Source organism: Antechinus flavipes, chromosome 3 (genome assembly GCF_016432865.1).
Source record: "Antechinus flavipes isolate AdamAnt ecotype Samford, QLD, Australia chromosome 3, AdamAnt_v2, whole genome shotgun sequence".
In the NCBI taxonomy this organism is placed as follows: domain Eukaryota; kingdom Metazoa; phylum Chordata; class Mammalia; order Dasyuromorphia; family Dasyuridae; genus Antechinus; species Antechinus flavipes.
In genome coordinates, this window is record NC_067400.1 from 89,956,309 (window position 1) to 89,976,157 (window position 19,849).

Genomic DNA, 19,849 nt, shown 5'->3' on the forward strand with positions numbered 1-19,849 from the left:
AGGATTAAGTAATTCTAAAGTCTCATCCAGCCTATCTTTGAACCAATTACATAATTTCTCTGATTCTCAGATTCTTTATCTAAAAAAATGGGCATAATAAAAATTACATTTTCTACCCTCATCTGATCATTTACCAGATCAAATCAAATAATGCATAAAAAGTTCTATGGAGGTGTGATCTATTACAATAATTATGATACCAGGGCCAAAATATATATTCGCTTCCTCACCCAAACAAGTTGAAACATCACCATTTTAGCTGCCCCCAACTTCCCGGCACCTGGGTTTTGTGTACAGCTGGCTTGCTTGGGAACTTTGACTTGGACCCTCCAATGAGCTAAGCAGGAAACTGCTTGTAACTGAGAGGCTGAGATTTCCCTTTATTCAGGAAATTGGTTTATTCAGGTGGGATTTTCATAGTATAATCTCTAGCTATTGAAGGTGTCAGGAAAGGAAAGAAGACAGATCAGAAATCTGATCTCCAACAAAATCACAATACCTGAAATCAAGTTTCATATTACACATAACCATATGGTTATACCAAATGGACATCAAATTATTTAGAACATTTAACAATATTATTTTACCATTAAAAAAGGAATAAGGAGAGTACGTTCATTTATCTTTAAATATTTGGGGGGAGTCCTGTAAAAAAATCAAACTTTCTTTTTAGCCAGGGAATTGAACTAAAACCAGTAAAAAGTTATAGAGAAGCAGATTTTGGCTCAATAGATGTTTCTTTGTTGAATAACAGAGAATTTCCCAACAATTAAAGCTACTAAAAGATGGAATAGAATCCCTTTTAGGATGGGGGAGCTGTCTTAAATCAGAAGCTGAAAAATTTGTCAATGATGTTGTTCTTGATCATTAAAATTCTTGCTTTAGATATTAGGTTGTTTAACATAATATCTAAGGCCTCTTCCAAATCTTTTCACCCCTAAAATTCTTGGACTTCAATGATGGAGGAAATGTAGGGATGTAGGTATAGAAGAAATTCTGAAAAAAAAATCTGGACTCCAGTTCAAATTTTATTTGCATACAAAAATATATTATAAAGGGATAAAGCATTATTACTGTTTCCAACTATATAATTACAAATATCTTCATAAATGCATTTTAAATTATATATGAGTATGTTTTAAGGAAAAATATAATATTAGCGCGTAAGTTATTTGCTCTCATCTGCTGCACAGGTTAATGAAGTCAATTTTACCACCTAAGAATCCAGCAAAAAGTGATCCCCAAGGTTGTGTTTTAAATAAAAATATCTCAGATGACAGTAGGATACACTGATCTTAGTCAACTATGGCAGCAGTTTCTAACAGCTGGCTTCCTTGGGCCTTCACGGGTTTCTGAAGCTTCTCCCATTGAAAGAACAGGTACCCACATCTTCTCTTTTCACATGCCTATAAATATGAAAGAAATAACAGTCTCTATTCACATAAGGTTATACATATCCTATACTTTACTGGGCTGTACGTCAGAGACATGAATCAGAGGATCAACTTTAATGGCAATCTTCCCACTAATTTATGTCTGTTCCAACTGCCAGAATTGGGCAGAATTTCACAATTTAAATCAAGCAGGCAAATTCATAGAATAGACCTATGATAAAAACTATGGGGAAATTATAAGGAACGTCTGTTAAAACGGTTTTATGTTGTCTGAAGGAGGAGGATACTGTGTTAAATAGGCAATAAAAATCTTCAAATAGGATTTTGCATGGTGCCAGGCTTCTTCTCCACTTTCAGTCCCATTTGAGACTGGAGCTAGACACTGCCAAAAATAGCTGCATACCTTTTAAACTCAAATCTAGTTGTTGTCATCCAGATGTTTGGCAAGAAGTAGACCTAGTTTTAAGGCAAGACACCCCATTTGTATAAATCACGCAATTACTGGAAATTGAAGAATTGAGTCAAAATTCAGCTACTATGACTTTGCCAATTGTAGCTGAATAAACAGAGTCCCTGATGGGAAAGAGACTCTAGCCAACAACATCTGATGTTGTGTCCCTTCCTTTCTAGAGCCCAAAAGAAGTAGGTAGACTAAGAAGGGGGTAGTTCAAAGAACAAAAATCTTACACACTATCAAGAAGCCCTCCTGGAGGAATTCTTCCACCCCGATCTCTTGCTCACTTCTCCCTACCTACTCCCTTTAGAATATGGTCTAATTGATTTGTCCTTTACACAAAGGAGAGTATCCTCACACCTCCCCAGGGGATTCATATTCCAGTGTGCTGGAAACCACAGATTATGTCTCTGGACATGCAAACAGAATAGCGTTAGAATTAGTTTCCAAATGAAAAGCGTGCATTTAGAATAATTATTATATTATTCCATACATGGCTTGAGTTTTTCTTCAAGTGGTATAAGAATGTGTCCTTTAATAAGTTTTTAAATAACTTCTTTTTGTTTAAAAAATAAAAAAAAATTTAAAAAACTGTCAATAAGTTTTAAAAAATTTAAAAAATTAAAATTAAAATAAATAACTTCTTTTAAAAATAAGTTTAGTAGTTAAAAGATTCAAACCATTCCCAAGTCTCTATGAAAATGGTTGTTTAATTCATTCCAAAAGAAGTTATCCTCAGGCTTTGAAAAATACTATTCTATGTCAATTCCCATCCTAAAGAAATTGGCAGCTTCCAAATTCAATGCTAGAAACATTTAAAAACTAAGAAGAAAAGGGGAGATTTAATAACTCCATTTAAGTTCCTTTGACCACACCACTTTCTTTCAAATCCTCTTAAGAGAATTAATCCACACATGTCTTCTTGATCTATTACTCTTTGGAGACTGCTTTTTAGCTTTTTAATAAAGACCTCTGCTGATGGCAGAATGATTGTGGTGGTGAATCTGCTCATTTTCTTCCATCTTAAAGGCTCAACTTTCTAATAGAAACATGTTATCTAATGGCCAATAGGGTTATGACAAAGTTGTCAATAAAGATAAGGATCCATCCTGGCTCTAAACTAATGGTTTCATTTTTGCAATCAATCAAATGCAATCAATTGTTAAGCACCTTCTATGTGTCTAACACATCAAATAACTGTTAACAGCTTCTCTGTTCACAATGTGGAGGAAATTCTCCATATCAATGAAATCATAGATAGTATTTCCATCTTTGGAGTTAGCTATTGTTATTTTTGTTAGCTATTTGTTGTGAAATATGGGAAATAATACCTACTTTCTAATGTCCTGTCCAGATCAGCAATGAAGTCCTCTAGTTCTTTGGTGTCTCCAAGTTTGGCTGTAAAACAGGGGATAAAAATTTAGTTTGTTGGTGGAGTTGTGAACTGATCCAATCATTCTGAAGAGCAATTTGGAACTATACCCAAAGGACTATCAAACTTTTGATCCAGCAGTGTCTCTACTAAGTCTGTATCGCAAAGAGATCAGAGAAAAGGGAAAAGAAACCATTTGTGCAAAAATGTTTGTGGCAGCCCTTTTTGTAATGGCAAAAAACTGAAAACTGAGTGAATGCCCATCAGTTGGGGAATGGTTCATTATTGGTTTTGGTATTGATATTATTACCATGATAAGTTATGGCATATATTATTGTTCTATAAGAAATGATCAGCAGGATGATTTCAGAAAAGCCTGGAAAGCTTTACATGAACTGATGCTGAGTGAAGTGAGTTGAACCAAAAGAACATTGTACACAGCAACAAGATTATGCAATTTTCAACCATGATGGATTTGAATCTTTTCAACTAAGAGGTGATTTTAGGTAATTTCAATAGACGTGTGACAGAGAGACATCCCCATCCAGAGAGAAGACTATAGAAACTAAATGTGGATCACAGCATAGTATTTTCATCTTTTTTGTTGTTTGTTTGCTTAGATTTTTTTCCCTTTTGAATTGATTTTTCTTATGCAGCATGATAAAGGTGGAAATATGTTTAGAATAATTGCATGTTTAACCTATATTGGGTTACTTGCTGTCCACGGAAGGGGGAGAGTGGAAGGGAGAGAGAAAAATTTGGAACACAAAGCTTTGCAGAGGCCAATAATGAAAACTATCTTCACATATATTTTGAAAAATAAAAAGCTATTTTTATTTTTTAAAAAACTTTAATTTTTTACATATGAATAATTCAGGGAGACATATGGTGACCTTCAGGATTATTTGACCTTTTTTGCATTCTTTCGATCATTCAATAATACTTAACAATCATTATGCTGCTACTACCAGTTGTGGGCTGCTAAGTATAGCTACCTTCAAGGTGTTTTCAATCCGATGGTTTTTTCAAAATTGGAGCCAATATCTGTGATTCACTATCATAGGAAACACCCAGAGAAGGAAGCTTCTTCTAGTCCAGGTTGACATCTTCTTAGACTCTTAGAGAACTATCTCAAAAACTAATTTTTTGCCATTTCCTCTGCACACCAGCTCTATGGTTCAAGCACAATAATGTTTCTAAAGTTTCTAAAATATTTTCTTCCTTCATATTATGATAGAAAAAAGAGTCTTCCTTCACTGTCTTTGGAGAGATTAATAAAATACTCTAATTTCCAAGTTGGAGTTACTGAATGTCCAGATCTTGGCATATATTTTATTAAGCCTTCAGTACCAAAGTATATCTTGTATTGATATACCAAAATAAATATAAGGGAGTCATGGGGGCATTTTTACATGCAGTGATGTAGGATTTGGAAGACTTGGGAAAGTATCCTATCCTGAGCAAGATCTCCCCCATTCACTAGGTTTTTTCCCACCCATTTGCCACATGATGAAATTCTGCCATCAAAGGGCAATTCAGCCTTCTAATTTAGCCGTGTGTGTGAGTTTTGCATTAAAAAATACATATTTGCCCAGAAGAATAGCATATGAAACTGAAACCATCATCTACCAGGAATGTCTTGAGTTGTGGAATGTTTTCCTGGGAAAATACGTTGGGATCAAGATATTAAAATACAAGAGATATTAGGAACATAGAATTTATGGGAAAGATGGATAGTTTCAACAGACTAGTCACTGCTCAGGTAGAGCATCTCTAGGAAAGGCCATAGTGGTAACCAGTGGTGTTAGTACAAAGACCTCAAATGCCTGACAAATGAGTCACCAAAAAGCCTCCTTTAAGGGCACTCCATGAATATACTACTTTTAGAAAAGTTTTGGAGCAGAAATGTGTTTTTTTTAACTTCACATGTTTGTAACAGAGGTCTTGTTTTTCTTTCATTCTCATTTGGGAGGTGAGAAAGAAAGCAAGCAGATTTTTGCTGATTGAAAAAATTGAATTTTTAAAAAATATATTGGAAGAAAAAGAGGGTCAGACCTCATTAAAGAGCTGGAATAGATCTTAGAAATCATCTAGTCCTACCCTCCCCAATAAACACACACACATATATACATATGGGGACAAGGGAGGAGAGAGACAGAGAAACTGAATCTTAGCGAAGTTATTTTCCCAAGAGTCACATAAGTAGTAACAGAGCTGGGTTCAAACTTGATTCTCCTGACTCCAAATGGAGGGACTTGAATGCTAAGCTGAATTTGAACTTCATTCTTTATGCAATAAGGACTCATTGAAGGTTTTAGGGCAGAGAAAGTATATGATCAGGAAAATCAACATAATGATTGTAAGCAGGATAGATTTTATGATGAGAAGAAACTAAGAAGAAAGATTATAGGATAGAGGGAAAAGAACTCTGCCTCTGGAGTCAAGAGACTTAGATTCAAATGCTACTTCTGGTACTTGGGCAAATTGCTTAATCTACCTGGGCATCAGTTCTCTCATCTGCAAAAGGTTGGACTAGAGCCTATCTAAGATCCCTTCCACCTCCAGAACTATCACTTTTTGACTATTTAGAAGACTTTGCTGATAGTCCAGGCAAAAGAAAAATGAAGGCATGAATTAAAGTAATGGAGCACTGAAAACAGTAAGGAAAGGGAAAATGTGGAGGAACAATCAGTAGGACTTATTGACTGAATATGGAAGGTGAGGGAATTATAAAATATTAGAGCTGGGTGGGACCTTAGAAATCAATAAGTATAAGATTTTCATTTTACAAAGAAGGAAAATGATGGCCAAAGAAGAAGGTGGCAAGGTAAGATAGGAAATACAAATGTCTTTGAACATTAGAGAATGAGATGTTCTATATGTGGGTAGCTGGATGGGGCTGTAATTAGGGGGCAAAATGGAAAGGTGGAAAATAATGAGGCCATTTCAGAAATAGAAAAGTCAAAATTAGGGGCTGGCTCGAGTTTGGATTTTATTTTTATTTGGAAGAGAGATAAGAAGGTAGGAACAGGAAGCAGAAATTAGGATTGTTTTGCTCTTAGGTACTTTACTTCGAAGTACCAAAGCCAGGCTCAATAATCTAACAGTTTTCCTTTCTTGAACTAGCTTCCTCTAAGAAGTGTGAACAAGGCAAACTTATAACCAACAACCTGAGAAAAACTGACAAATCTGTAAGAATTGCCCATTTGTTTTGCCGTTGAAGTATTTGACTTCACATTTTTAGTAATAGAAAACTCCTTGCTACATTGCTTTTTAGACCTTATGGTCCTTTTGCCAGCAGGTCTTTATTCTCCAAGGTGACACCTCTTCAGGATCAGGGACCAGGCAGCAACTTCAGGCAAGATTGTGCCATCTTGAGACTATTTTTAATATGCTAGGCTCACCAGAAAATGTGAGATAGATGATTGTACCAATTCCCAAAAGGGTTCTAAAATAACAAGATCTGGGTGGGGATATGTCATGGAAATGGAAAATCTCTTAGGAAAAAATCTGCTTTAACTTTAGAGAGTGGTAAAATCCAAAGAAGTTATAGCTTTTTTTTTGTTTCTTTTTTTTTTCTACATTATATAATTTTCACTTCTGAAAAACAAAGATTATTTTGTTGTCAGGAAGGCAACTGTCCAGTGTAACCTGATGTTCTACTATCTAACAAAGGCATTTATTTGAGGTTGAAAACATTTAAGGTCAGTTTCCTTACCTCTCACCTAAGTCAATCCAAAGAGCTAGGAGACTTCACATGAGTTTTAAAGAATAAAGAAGCAATGTGATACAGGAAAAAATAAAAATAAAAAAGTCCTGTGCATCTGAGTTCAAATCCCATCTCTGCTCCTTGTTTCCCAGGATGACTGACTGGGCGCACTGAACTTGTTTTCTTCTGTAAATGGGGTATTTGGATCATCATCTAAGATCCTTAAAATATCTAAAGCTCCTTTGCACTCCAAATTTTGGGATCTTTTGTTCTCAAAACAGTCAGGAAATACTAAAGCTTCTAGCTTGACTTACTTCAGGGCATTTCACTGTACATCATGAAAATCCTATTTAATTACTGAGCTGGTGCAATTACTGAGAACGTGGGTGAAATAATTGGTGCAATTACAAAACTCCACCTCCAACAAATGCTCACAGAGGGGTTTTGCATTCTAGAACCAACCAGTCTGGGAGGAGTCTGCTAGCCACTGTTCTTTGGCACAGATCCTGCCTATAACCAGATTACAACCTGTGCTAAGGAAGAGAACAAAAGAGCATCTGGAATCACTTGCAGATGTGTTCTCCCCATAAAGTTCTGCAAGTGTGAGGAATCTGAAGTCTTGCCCATCAACTCTGATTCACAGAAGCCAAAAAAATACAGACCCCTCAGTGCTTGCAGAGATGGTCCCAGAGTCTGGTGGAAGTGAAAAAGGGGATGGGAAGGGGAATGAAGAATGGGAATACTGGGTCAAATTTTTTGTATACTGTCAAATTTACCTTTACGAGGAACAACTAGGGGAGAGGACAAAGATGGCGTTGAGACTGTTGGAGAATTCAACTTTTCATCACTGCAGCTGAAACTGTGCCTGTAAGGGGAATCTGCACCTTTAAGTAAAAAAAAAAAAAAAAGCATACAAGATAATTAGAATGAAGATATACAACTACTACAACTAATAATAATAGTCATAAGTACAGTCTCTAAAAGAAAAAAAGTCTTAAGTCTGCATGGAAAGAGATATCTGCATTTCCAAGAGTATGCATATATATATATATATGTGTGTGTGTGTGTGTGTGTGTGTGTGTATGTATATATATCTAATAGCTAATAATAATTCACAATGATTAATACTTTAAGTTTACAAACTATTTCATATACATATCATTAGATATTCACTAACTGTGAATTAGGTCATTCAGGTGTTGTAATTCCTATTTTACAGATGAAGATGAAGGAGAAAAAAGGCTAAATTTACTTCTCCAAGGTCATATGGCTGGCTTGATATTAAAATCCAGGTCTTTATATGCATATATATGATTTTATATATATATATATATATATATATATATATATATATATAGAGAGAGAGAGAGAGAGAGAGAGAGAGAGAGAGAGAGAGAGAGAGTACATGTTGACATGTTTTAATATATAGACTATAAGGTCTGAAAAAAATACTGTAATGACTGATGATTTACTGTTTACAATATTAAGTAATATAAAATAAGTAAGCAACTCTATAAAAAGTTGACAATCTTCTTAGGACCAAAGAACAACAAAAAGTAGGTATGCATGTGTGTATAAATGAAAAATGTTCTCTTTCTAAAAATATGCATAATTTCATAAGCTTTTTATTTCATATCTATGTACATATAAACATATATCATTTCCTCATTTATTTATTGAGTACCTACTATGTGTGCTGGGCTCTGTGAATATAAATACAAAAAAGAATCCGTCTCTGAATCCAATGAGCTTCTATTACATAGTGGATGACATGTGCAACATATGTATATTAGTACATGAAATGATCATTATATTGTATATCGATTATTATGAATTGACTTATTTCTACAGCCCTCTAAAGTTTGCAAAATGCTTTCCTTCCAGCACACCTCTGAGGTAGGTGATACAAGGAAAACTCCCATATCCCCCAGTCAAGAAGGGTATGATGATATCCTAGAAGTTGCCTCTATTCCAATAAAATACAGGATTCCATCGGGAGAACAGGGATCTCTGTGTCTGTCATTCCACCGAGCCAATAATAGCTTTGGTTGTTTCAGATTAGCGGGGTTGGGTGGAGAATTTTTTTTTCACAAGTGAGGCAACATTCTCTACACAGGGATATATTTTAATGAAGAGAGACATTGTTTCTAGCCCCTCCTTTGCCAGAGGATACGAGTTCACCTAAGAACATAAGTACAAGGAAGTCTGGTCTTGTGATTGGATCCTCCCTGCTTTCTTGTGGAGTATTTCCAAAGGTCCTTCAAGGTGCCTTTATCTGGGTAACTGCACCCTCACACTACTGTTCCTCTGAGATTTATACTGTCTTGGAGTTTGGTTAACCAAGGAGGAACCCAAAAAGCCCTGAAGAAGGTTTTTGAACCCTATAAATACAGCTTTTAGGAATAGTCATTTATCCCAACCCCAACCCATTATAGGAATAAATGGAGCTTACCTTAAAATGATAAATAATATTTAATTAAAATAATCAGTAAGCATTACCTGTAATGGACATAAGCAAAAGCCTTCCCAAGTACAATCAGGGGTGAAAGCTAGGATGCCCATTATCATCTCTATTATTCAATATTGTACAAAAAATATTAGCTGTAGCAACAAGAGAAGAAAAAGCTACCAGAATACTACTTTTCTCCATTTCTTCCTTTATTCTGCATTAGAATTGGAAGAAAGGTAGGAGCCATCCAGTTAACACCAGAGAAGTCAAGTCAATAAAATTAATGGAAACATTTGAAAATCAACTTGTTTGGCCTTGGAGAAGATAGGAGAAAAAGCATCTTCATCCTTTCTTTGCAGAGGTGAGAGACTTGGCTATCCCTGTCAGACTAGGCTAATAGTTTTTCTGAAAAAATTTTCCTCCTTTGTTTTTTGATATAGTGATATCTCTCTAAGTAGGAGATAGAAGAGGGATATATTTAAAAAAAAAAAAAAAGGTGATGTAAATATAAAAAGTAATCAATTTTTAGAGGTAGAAAGGCAGGAAACTTGGATTCTAATCTCAGGCTTTGCCACCAAATAACAACATATTTGGGCTATTTCTTCATCTATGAGATTAAGCAATTAGACAAAGCAAGTCACTTAACCTCCCAGATCAGTTTCCTCAACTGTAAAATGAGGGTATTATTATGAGGATTCAGTGAGATGACACATTTAAAGAACTTTACAAAGTTTGATACTCTATATAAATATCTCTTCCTGCTCTAATATTCTATGAGGAATCTATTATTAATTAAGGCATGTCCATCCTATGATTAAGGAAGGGAAAAGACACCTGTCATTTCTTTATGTAAACAGAAGTCATGTTTCTAAGGATAAAAACCATAAAATTAGACCAAAAAACCTGAATCATTAACAGCGTAATTTGGCGTAAGGGATAGATATGAACATGTTCATTTGGGGGTAAAGATAGTATCTGGAAATAATAGGAATACTTGACTAAAGTCTAGAAACCCCTTTTACTTTGCTTCTGGGAGAACTTTAATACAAACTTATGGCCCAAAGCACTTTTTTTACAATCAGGTTATACACCAGGGGACAATTGTGATGGAAAACACAGACAAATTCAACTACGGCAATATAAAGCACAATATTAGCTCATAGTCCTTTGAATAAAAACTCATGCGGCCAAAACCCAGACACTCCAATGAACCAGCAGTCAGCAGCAACCAGACACCCCTGCTCCTACAGGCTCCACAGGAAACTGATGTTGTCCTGACCTTCCCAAGCTGGTCTTGCAAAGGAAATTCGGAAATGGCATTTCAATCCAAGGCCCCAAGTATGTGAAATTATGCCCAGTAACACAATTTCAAAGCACCTATTTAAAGAAATGTGACCTTTCAGTGAATGCTTTAAACCAGGACTGTATATGTAATCAGACAGACCTTCATCAGTTTATATGGTTTAGACCTCTAATCCCAGGGACCCATATTTATGTCTATTTACAGTCACCAAACTCCATAAAACATGCACCTTTATAGTTAGTAGATTAGATTAATAAAATACCAGATGGGAAGTGAATGGGTACTAGTCTTACCTTGTCCTGCATGATATTAAGCAATTCCCTTCATTTCTCTGTGCCTCAGTTTCTGCTACCTGCCTTTTCCTGTCTGTCTTTGAGTTGTTGATGTTATATGAACTCTTAGGAGGAAAGAATCTCTTAAAGTTATGTAATGCACACATATGTATCTCACAGATATTATATAATTATTTTAATGAGGCAGACACAAGCTATTTTTAACAAGCAGTTTGAATCAACTTTTTTGCCTCAGTCATTTTAGAAGTTACACCAGTCTAGCAGTTATAAAGTCTGTTTAGCACCTTATATTTTGATACATCAAACCAATGCATTCTTCCCTACATCCTGCTCAGCTTATATCAACATCATGAATCAGTGTCCAAGACACACACTCTAAAGTAGTGGCTATCATGGGGCAGTTAGATGGCACAGTGGATAGAGCAGTGACCTTGGAGTCAGGAGGATCTGAGTTCTAAATAATCTGACCACAGACACTTAACACACCCAAACTGTCTTGCTTTAAAAAAAATTATTGTTCATCATGATAAATATGGAAATAAGTTTAAAAGAATTGCACATTTTAAACCTATATCACATTGCTTGCTTTCTTGGGGGAAGAGGAAGAGGAAGAAAAATTTGAAACATAAGGTTTTGCAAAGGTGAATGCTGAAAACTATCTTTGCATGTATTTGGAAAAAATAAATAATATTAATTTTTTAAAATCAAGTAAAATAGTGACCATCAGGGCAGAGTTTGCAGGTGTTATAAACCAAGTTACTTAGAAAAAATTTATATATCCCCCCACCCAATAACTCATCTAAATATTTGTTCAAATTACCTTTAACATTCCTACATGCCCCTTATGAAACCCCCAAACAATTTATTAGCCTATTATAAATTCTGACTTTAATGTTTATTTGATTCTAACTCATTGGAGAGAGGAAATACAAAGGAACAATATCTCTTAGGGAAGAATACAGATGCTGGAAGCCTAAAAGAAGGCATGACTGAAAACTTCACTGCAGACTCCCTTCTCTTCCTCAGAAGGTCTTCTAGCCAACCTAAAAACTGATCAGAATATTTAGGCTGTCTCTATGGCAAAATGGTAAATAAGAGCAATTTCATAAGATCACAGATTTATATCTGGGAAGAACCTTAGAGATCATCTCGTTCCACATCTCTCGTTTTACCAATGAGGAAATTGTGGCCTTAAAATTAAGTGATTCCTCTAAAGTAACATAGGGCAAAATCAGGATGCAAACTTAAGTCCTTCAGCTCTAATACTTTCTTTCCACTGCACCATACTTAGTAAAGAGCAGAACTGATCTTTGAATCCAAGTCCTCCTACTCAAATGAGGATTCTAATTCTAATAATTCAGATCACAGGTGAGAGGAAGATTTTTAAGGCCTTAACACCAACCCAAAGTCATTTTTAGCTTTCAAAAAATCTGTTCTAATTAGATACTTTCTATAGTAAATCAACTTCACTTTTTTCTAGTTGGAAATCTCATGCTGAGTACAAATGATTTCATACTTTAAAATTCCATGAAGTAATATTAAACATCTGAACACTACTAAAATTGAGAATGCTAGTAGGGTAGAGATCAAAATAAGAGACTTGTTAAGGAGGGAGGTGTGTTGTTTTAGCTTGGGGAGGAGGGAAGGGTAATTCAGGGTTAGCACAAACATTTTCTATTTCAGAATAGAATGAAGCCACAAAACATAAAATTTGTCCAAAACTCCTACAAATATAGAACTGCCCCACAAGTTTCAGGCAAGTGAACTATAGTAATTAACTGAACTGTAAACTTTAGACCTGTTTGTCTTTTGTCATAGGGGATGGATGGAGTGGGGGAAGGAGATTCTAGTGGTCCAAATAAGTAAAACATGCCAAAGAAAAATTTGACCAACATTGCCATAAGCTACTCTTCTGAAACAGCTCCCATCCTGCCAAGGCATCAGAGCACAACAAACCTCCCACTCAGATTGCCTAATATTATGATCTGTACATCATGGAATTGATATAAGTATCCCAAGCTACCCAGGTCATTGTTTACTTTGCCAGTGTCCAGACACAGGACTCGGCCTTCAGTCTGGCTCAAAATGCAGGTCATTGGCACTCTGTGACAATCATGGTGCTGACATCCATCATACCCAAAATAAAGGTTTCCTACCTGTAATCCACCCAGTAAGAAGCAAAAGCACATTTTTTAAAGTCTTTCAAATTCTCTTCCAAGCCCCAGGTTATGCTAGATATATCGAGTGATCCTTTGCAGCAGTTCCTCCTTCTTTAAAAGCTTCCCAAGGATCTTCCTCAAACTCTAGTAATGCTATTTTAATTTCACAGTCATTAAAAGGCCTGATATTATGTGCTCAAACTCAGGATAGCAGAAGTTTGGGGGTAAGACAAGGGTAGGGATTAATTCAATTCCAATCAATTTAATAACTTGGTGGAGAAGGAACCATAGGAAGGTTATGAATTATGAATATGAATTATTTTAGTATTCAATTCTGCTTAGGACACCACCTTAAAAGCTGGGACAGGAAAAGTATTGGCTGAATGAAATGTTTACTTCTCACCACCCCACCCCTGCGTCAAGTGTACATACTGGTCTGCAAGTGTAGCACTAAGAAGGAATGTGTGCTATGTTTATTTTCTCCTTAGGATGAAAAACACACTTGAAAGGGTTTCTTCTTTTCTGGTTGCTCAGATCATGGTACCATTTTGATCTCTCCTAGAAAGTTGGGTTGGAAGTTTGGAAGGGATGGTAACATAAAAGAAATGAGAAAATGTATTCTGATGGAAGTGGATTTCTTCAACAAAGAGATCTAACTCAGTTTCAATTGATCAATGATGGAGAGAAGCAGCTATACCCAAAGGAGGAACACTGGGAAATGAATGTAAACTGTTTGCATTTTTGTTTTTCTTCAAGTTTATTTTTACCTTCTGAATCCAATTCTCCCTGTGCAACAAGAGAACTGTTCAGTTCTGCACACATATATTGTATCTAGGATACACTATGACATATTTAACACGTAGAGGACTGCTTGCCATCTAGGGGAGGGGTGGAGGAAGGGAGGGGAAAAGTTGGAACAGAAGTGAGTGCAAGGGATAATGTTGTAAAAAAAATTACCCTGGCATGGGCTCTGTCAATAAGAAGTTATAAAATTTTTTTAAAAAGAAGAAGAAATGAGAAAAACCACAATAGTCTTATTGCATTTACAACTGGATGCATGTTTTCATATGTGAGAGAGAAATTATTACAACCAACATTTTATATCATGATGAGATGTGATTTGACAGACATTCAGAACTTATTGATAAGGACTGATAGCCTTATTAGCCATGACTCTCAGATCCTTCATCTATAGAAACAGATACAATAATACCTGGAGTGCCTACCTTACAAGTTAGTTGTGAAGTTCAAATAAAGAGATATAAATATTTTGTATAACATAAAGCACTGTCAACTATTATTATTATTAAGTAATAGAAACAAAGGTTTCAGGAAGGTGTCAAAATACTTTGAAAATATGAATTTTTCCATCTGAATAACCATGTTTCAGTTTTACAGGTGGAGAAACAAGGCACACCAGTGCCTCAGTTATTTGCCTGAGGTCCCTAAGTTTGTCAATAGAAACACCTAGAAGTTCTGATATGATTTTCTGACTGTAGCCATGATTGACCACCTTTTTAAAATAACCAAAAAAATTTTTAAATTAATCAAAGTTAAAAACAATGATAATCAAAATTGTCAGTGAGGCATCTTAACTAATATCTTAAATGAAAATTCAGTTCATTTCAGGAAATCTGGGTTCTGTGCCCGGGCTTTTTTTTTTTTTTTTTTTTGGTCTTTCTTTGTATCCCTAGGACTTAGCCCCAAATCTGGCATATAGGAGGCATTTAAATGTTTTTTGACTTGAATTCATTCATGGCTAAGCAATCTCAGATCTTAAATGAGGCACTTTGAGATCTAACACCTTATTTTTTTCCCATTTGGTAAATGGATCTATGTGGCTATTAAAGTTTAAAACTTCACTAAAACTTTTTTGGACAACCTTTTATAATGGGCCTGCTGACTTCTCTCTCCCTTCCCTCAAATAGTGTAACTATTCACAATATGACTAAAGTTATTGCACTAAAAGTCAATTATTTAATATGACAAATGCTCCATGCAGATAATTTAGCTACTTAAAAAGATGATGACTTATGTGATAAGCTAAGTATTCCAGAACTTATATTCTAACCAGTCTTGTGTAAGTAATGAGCTCAAATAGCCAGCAGAGAATTAGATAAGGGCCATTATGTATATAACTTTTGATCATTTTTTTCTGCTTTATTTTCCTAACTCCCAAACAATAGTTAGTCTCATTAACACAAAAAGCAAAAAAACAAAAAACCACATTCTGGGTAAAACACACACACACACACACATCCACACACTGAAAATACCTCCCCCAATGCTGGTCAAGGATGTTTTCCAGCGCCTTCTTCCTGTGGCCACAAAAGAAACAAGAAAGGATTCTGGATCTGAGATCCATCCAATAGAAGTCCTGATAGCCTATGAATGGGCAATCTTATACTCTATTCAAGAGGAGTGTGGTCGCTGCCTGAACAAGAGCTGTTTCTTTGCAATGAAATAGCACTGGACAAACTGTCCTCATTTTCTTGCCTCAGTAGGAAAGGATGTGTATTTCACTTCTCACTTTCTATCTCCTACCAAGGCTGATGCTGACACATTCAAGTATAGCCACAGAAATAGAGACAAGTTTCAAGAAATGTAAGATTTCCTTTTGAAATTAAATTAGAAGAAAACCAGGTTGAAGGAGGCTCTTTCATTCTATTTAGCAAGAGCTCCAGGCTATTAGCCACAGAATCATTTAAAAAAAAAAAAGAAAGAAAGAAAGTAAGAAAGTTCAGGAAAAACTATTTCAGTCCCTTGCTTTTTACAAGCTGCAATTCATTTTAAACCTCCCTGTGAAGTAAGAATTATCCTTCTTTTCCAGATGATGTGTCTGGGCTGTGGCTGTCAAAAGAGCCAAAACTCAAATCCTAGGTTAGGGCACTGAGTGTCCTTTATCTGCATGAAAAATATCTGCTTATGTCCAAATTTGACAACTGAATTTTTCCCTCCTTGGAAAGGGAGAAAATAGCTCCTGATTTTCCTAAGTACAATCATAAAGAGTTTCCTTCCAAGACAATTCTAATAGACTTTGGATAGAAAATGCCATCTGCACCATAAAAAGTGCTATGGAGATTGAATGTAAATCAACACATGCTATGTTCACTTCTTTTTTCTGTGTCCCCCCCACCCATGGTTTTTCCTTTTTGTTCTGATTTTTCTCTCCCAATATGATTCACAAAGCAATGTGTATTAACAATAACTAAATAAATAAATATTTTTTAAAATTTCCACATCTGCAAATGAAAGGTTTGAGTTAGATGATCTCTTGAAGTCCTTTCATAAACTATCTGAAATTGTTTTTCTGTGATTATAAAGTTTCACTGAGTTTACTTCAAGAATAAAGAATAGTGAAATGGGTAGCATCAGCCAACTTATTCTTTTGAGAAAAGGTAGCAGAAGGATTAGATTTGAGCTCCCATTCTGACATTCACTAGCTGCTTCAGCTCTAAACCACAGTTTCCTTATCTGCAAAACTAGAGTGATAGTATCTGTCCTATATGTCACAGAGCTATTTTGAAAATCAAATGAGATAAATGTATGTAAAAGTACTTTGAAACAACAAGGCATAGAAATATTATTAGAAGTACTTAAATCATATGAAGATAGTAAAAAAAAAAAACTAAGGTGATTACCATATTTTTAAAACCTAGTTACATTTATTAATTATTAAAAAAACTAATAATAATAGACTTAAAGTTCAAAATTCACAGTCTAAATGAATATCCAATTTTTATAGAAAACTGGTTTACATGAGGCTGTCCTTACCCCTTCTTCCTCAGTTTCCTTATCTGCAAACTGGGGCTTCAAAGACCATGGATAGTCTCTGAGGTCCTTTCTAGCTATAAACCTCTGATCTATGTAGCCCAGCAGTACCAAACTGGCATATCAGCTGGTAAGTGACTAGGCAAACCCAAGCTTCTAAATTCAGCATGTTGAACTAGCAGAGGAAGAGAAGAAAAATATAATTCAGTGAGCCATGTGCCTGTAGAGAGTCAGTTTTCTGTCTGCTCATGCCATGACTGGCTTTCTTCCCATTTTTCACCATCCTAGTTTATGCTGAGTTAGCATAACTCAATAAACACAAGGAGAGGTAGGAACCCCTGGGGGATGGGACCATGTTTCCAAAAGATTTGAGGGGCATAAATGTCACTTATACTTAGAAGACAAAACATACAAGGCAAGGAGAGAGGGAATAAGCACTTATGTAATACCTACTAGTACTAGTCTAAGTGCTCTCCCTCACAACAACTCTGAGCAGGAGATGCTGTTATTACCCCCATCTTAAAGTTGAAGAAACTAAAGCAGAGATTAATTGACTTGCCCAGATTCAGAGAACAGTATGTAAATGTCAAGTTTGGAGTTCTGACCCTTTAAAAAAAAAAGTACAAGAGGTTATTTTGATTATTTCCAAGATACCAATTTTAGAAATAAATTCTTAGCTTCAAAGATGGTCTAAATCTTGTCATTCCTCTCATCCCCTCATTGTTGGCCCCTGAAGTCTTTTACCATGCTCTTTTTATTCATAAAAAGTTTAGAATCTGATTTAAAATTGCAATAAAAGTTCTCAAATATACAGGTTTACAGTGACTGGAAAAACAAAACATTGCTTAACCTTTTTGTGTCCCTAAAGATTGTAGACTTGAGTTCACATAACTCTTTTACCCCCAAAGAACATTCACATGACTCTTTATCTCTCACAGGGTTCCTGGACAGACCAGGTATTCCTGTTCCTGCTGAAATTCAGTGGTCAGAGATCAGAGATCCTGAACTCAATTCCATCTCCCTCTGTACCAGTCAGGGACCATCCTTCCCTTTCCTCCTGCCAACTTTTATCCTTCACCCCCACCCCTCCTTGTCTGCAATTGTTATCAATGGAGAATGCCCATAAAGCTTCTCAGGTGTAAAGTTCCTGCTTTCTATCAGAAGGTGGGGCAGATAGCAAGGACTCTCCCAAACGGGAGGTGAAACATTACCACTACAAGCAGCAAAGGAAGAAGTTGTTGTCTGTCCTTCGTTCTCAAAGAGGATCCTATCAAAGAGGAGATGCCATGACATGCAAGTGGACTGGATTTAAGGGAGAGTGGACCGTGCAAAATTCCCATTTGGGTGAGGTGAGGAAAAGGAAAAACGGAGAAAAAGAGGGGAAGAGAGACAGGGAGAGAAAGAGAAAAGGAAGAAGAAAGAGGAGTGAGGAGGGACAGGAAAGGGGAGGGGAAGAAGAGGGAAAAGGGAGGGGGAAGCAGAGAGAGGGAGCTGAAGGAACCTACTCACTCTCTGAATCGCTGAAACCGCTGCTGCTGTCACTGACACTGGCGCTGCTCCTTCGCTTCATCCTTTTCAGGTGTTCCTCATACTCAAAGTGGCGCTCGTGGAAGGGGGATGAGAAATCGGCCATGACCTCATCAAACTCACACAAGACATCAGACAGGTCGGCAGCCACCACCGAGTCCAGGGAAGGAACTACAGAGGACCAAGAACCGGGCCAGAGTGTTAGCTGGGAGGGGCAGATGTAGCCAGAGCAGGGAGAGGCAAGCCCGTCCTAGCCCAAGACCCTTTAACCAGCCCAGTTTCAGTCTCTCCGCCTGAATTCCATAGCTGCAGGACCTCAAGAGTCCCGTGCAAACCCCTGCAGCAAGACCTCATCTCAGTCTCTGCCATTTTAACAAGTAAGGATGGATGGAAGGGAAGATAGAGGTAGAAAGAAAGGAGATTCAGATCTTTTGAATAGTACTTTAAAAAAAAAAAAAAAGCCTAATTACCCTGGCATGGATTCTGTCAATATAAAGTAATTATTAAATAAAAATTAAAAAAAAAAAAAAAAGCCTTCCTCCAACCCAAGCTAACAAACTTCGGGGTCAGACTCACAAAAGAGACGTCGGATGATTATAACAGCTGGGAGAGGAAAGGAGGCAGAAACAATCAGAAGGAAGAAAGAGAAACCTTTATTATTATTATTATTATTATTATTATTATTATTATTATTATTATTCCTTTCTCCTTTTTTTCCCTTTTTACATTTTTCCTTCTTTCTTTCCTTTTTTTCTTAAAGAAGTTCATAAAAAGGATTACGCCCGGTCCTCCCTCTATTGGGAATTTAAGAGGGACCTATAGGTTTTCCTCCCTTCTCAGGTCTGACCCCACCTGATGGTCCACGACTAGCTGGTAGGATGGTGATGAAGCTGGGATTAAGGGAGCCAAGGGGATTAGGCTTCGTTCCAGGTCCAGGCTGCGTTCCACTCTCGGACGGGCCCCAGTCCCTGCGCCCCTCTGCCCCGGAGCCCGCTGCCCCGCGGACCGCACTCACCTGCCCCAGCAGCGGTCGCCGTCGCGCCCCCGGCGCTGCGCTGTACTGTGGGGGACTTCATGGGACCGAGCTCAGGATCTCCCCGCGAATGAGGCTCAGAAAATGCTGCTCTCAGAGCCCGCCGGGCGGTCAGCGTCCCCTGCGCCTGCCGGACTCCGGACTCCGCAGCCCGAGGCAGCGAGCGAGCAGTTTGCGGGGAATTCCTCTGCAGCCCAAGGCGGCCGCAAGCTGTTATAGCCTCGGTTCGCCCGACCAGGGAGGCGGGGCCGGAGGAGAGGCCGGTGGGAGGAGACCGCGGAGCTGGGGGTGAGCCAGCGGCCAGGAGACAGCCAAGAGCTGGCCGGGAGCGGGCACCTCCCCGGGCCAGGCTAAGCCTGTGGGACGATCTCCACGGATACTAGTT

The 19,849-nt window shown here is 37.1% G+C and overlaps 1 protein-coding gene across 1 annotated transcript; it reads right to left on the minus strand.

The window, feature by feature from the left end:
* Positions 1-1,008: 1,008 nt before the first annotated feature.
* RGCC (regulator of cell cycle) lies at positions 1,009-19,675 on the minus strand. The gene is made up of 5 exons (XM_051983871.1): positions 19,447-19,675; positions 18,414-18,602; positions 7,706-7,813; positions 3,184-3,246; positions 1,009-1,406 (listed from the first exon to the last, which is right to left on the minus strand). Exons 1-5 carry the CDS (start codon positions 19,505-19,507, stop codon positions 1,399-1,401), a joined length of 429 nt encoding a protein of 142 aa, XP_051839831.1. The 5' UTR covers positions 19,508-19,675; the 3' UTR covers positions 1,009-1,398.
* Between the last annotated feature and the right edge of the window lie 174 nt (positions 19,676-19,849).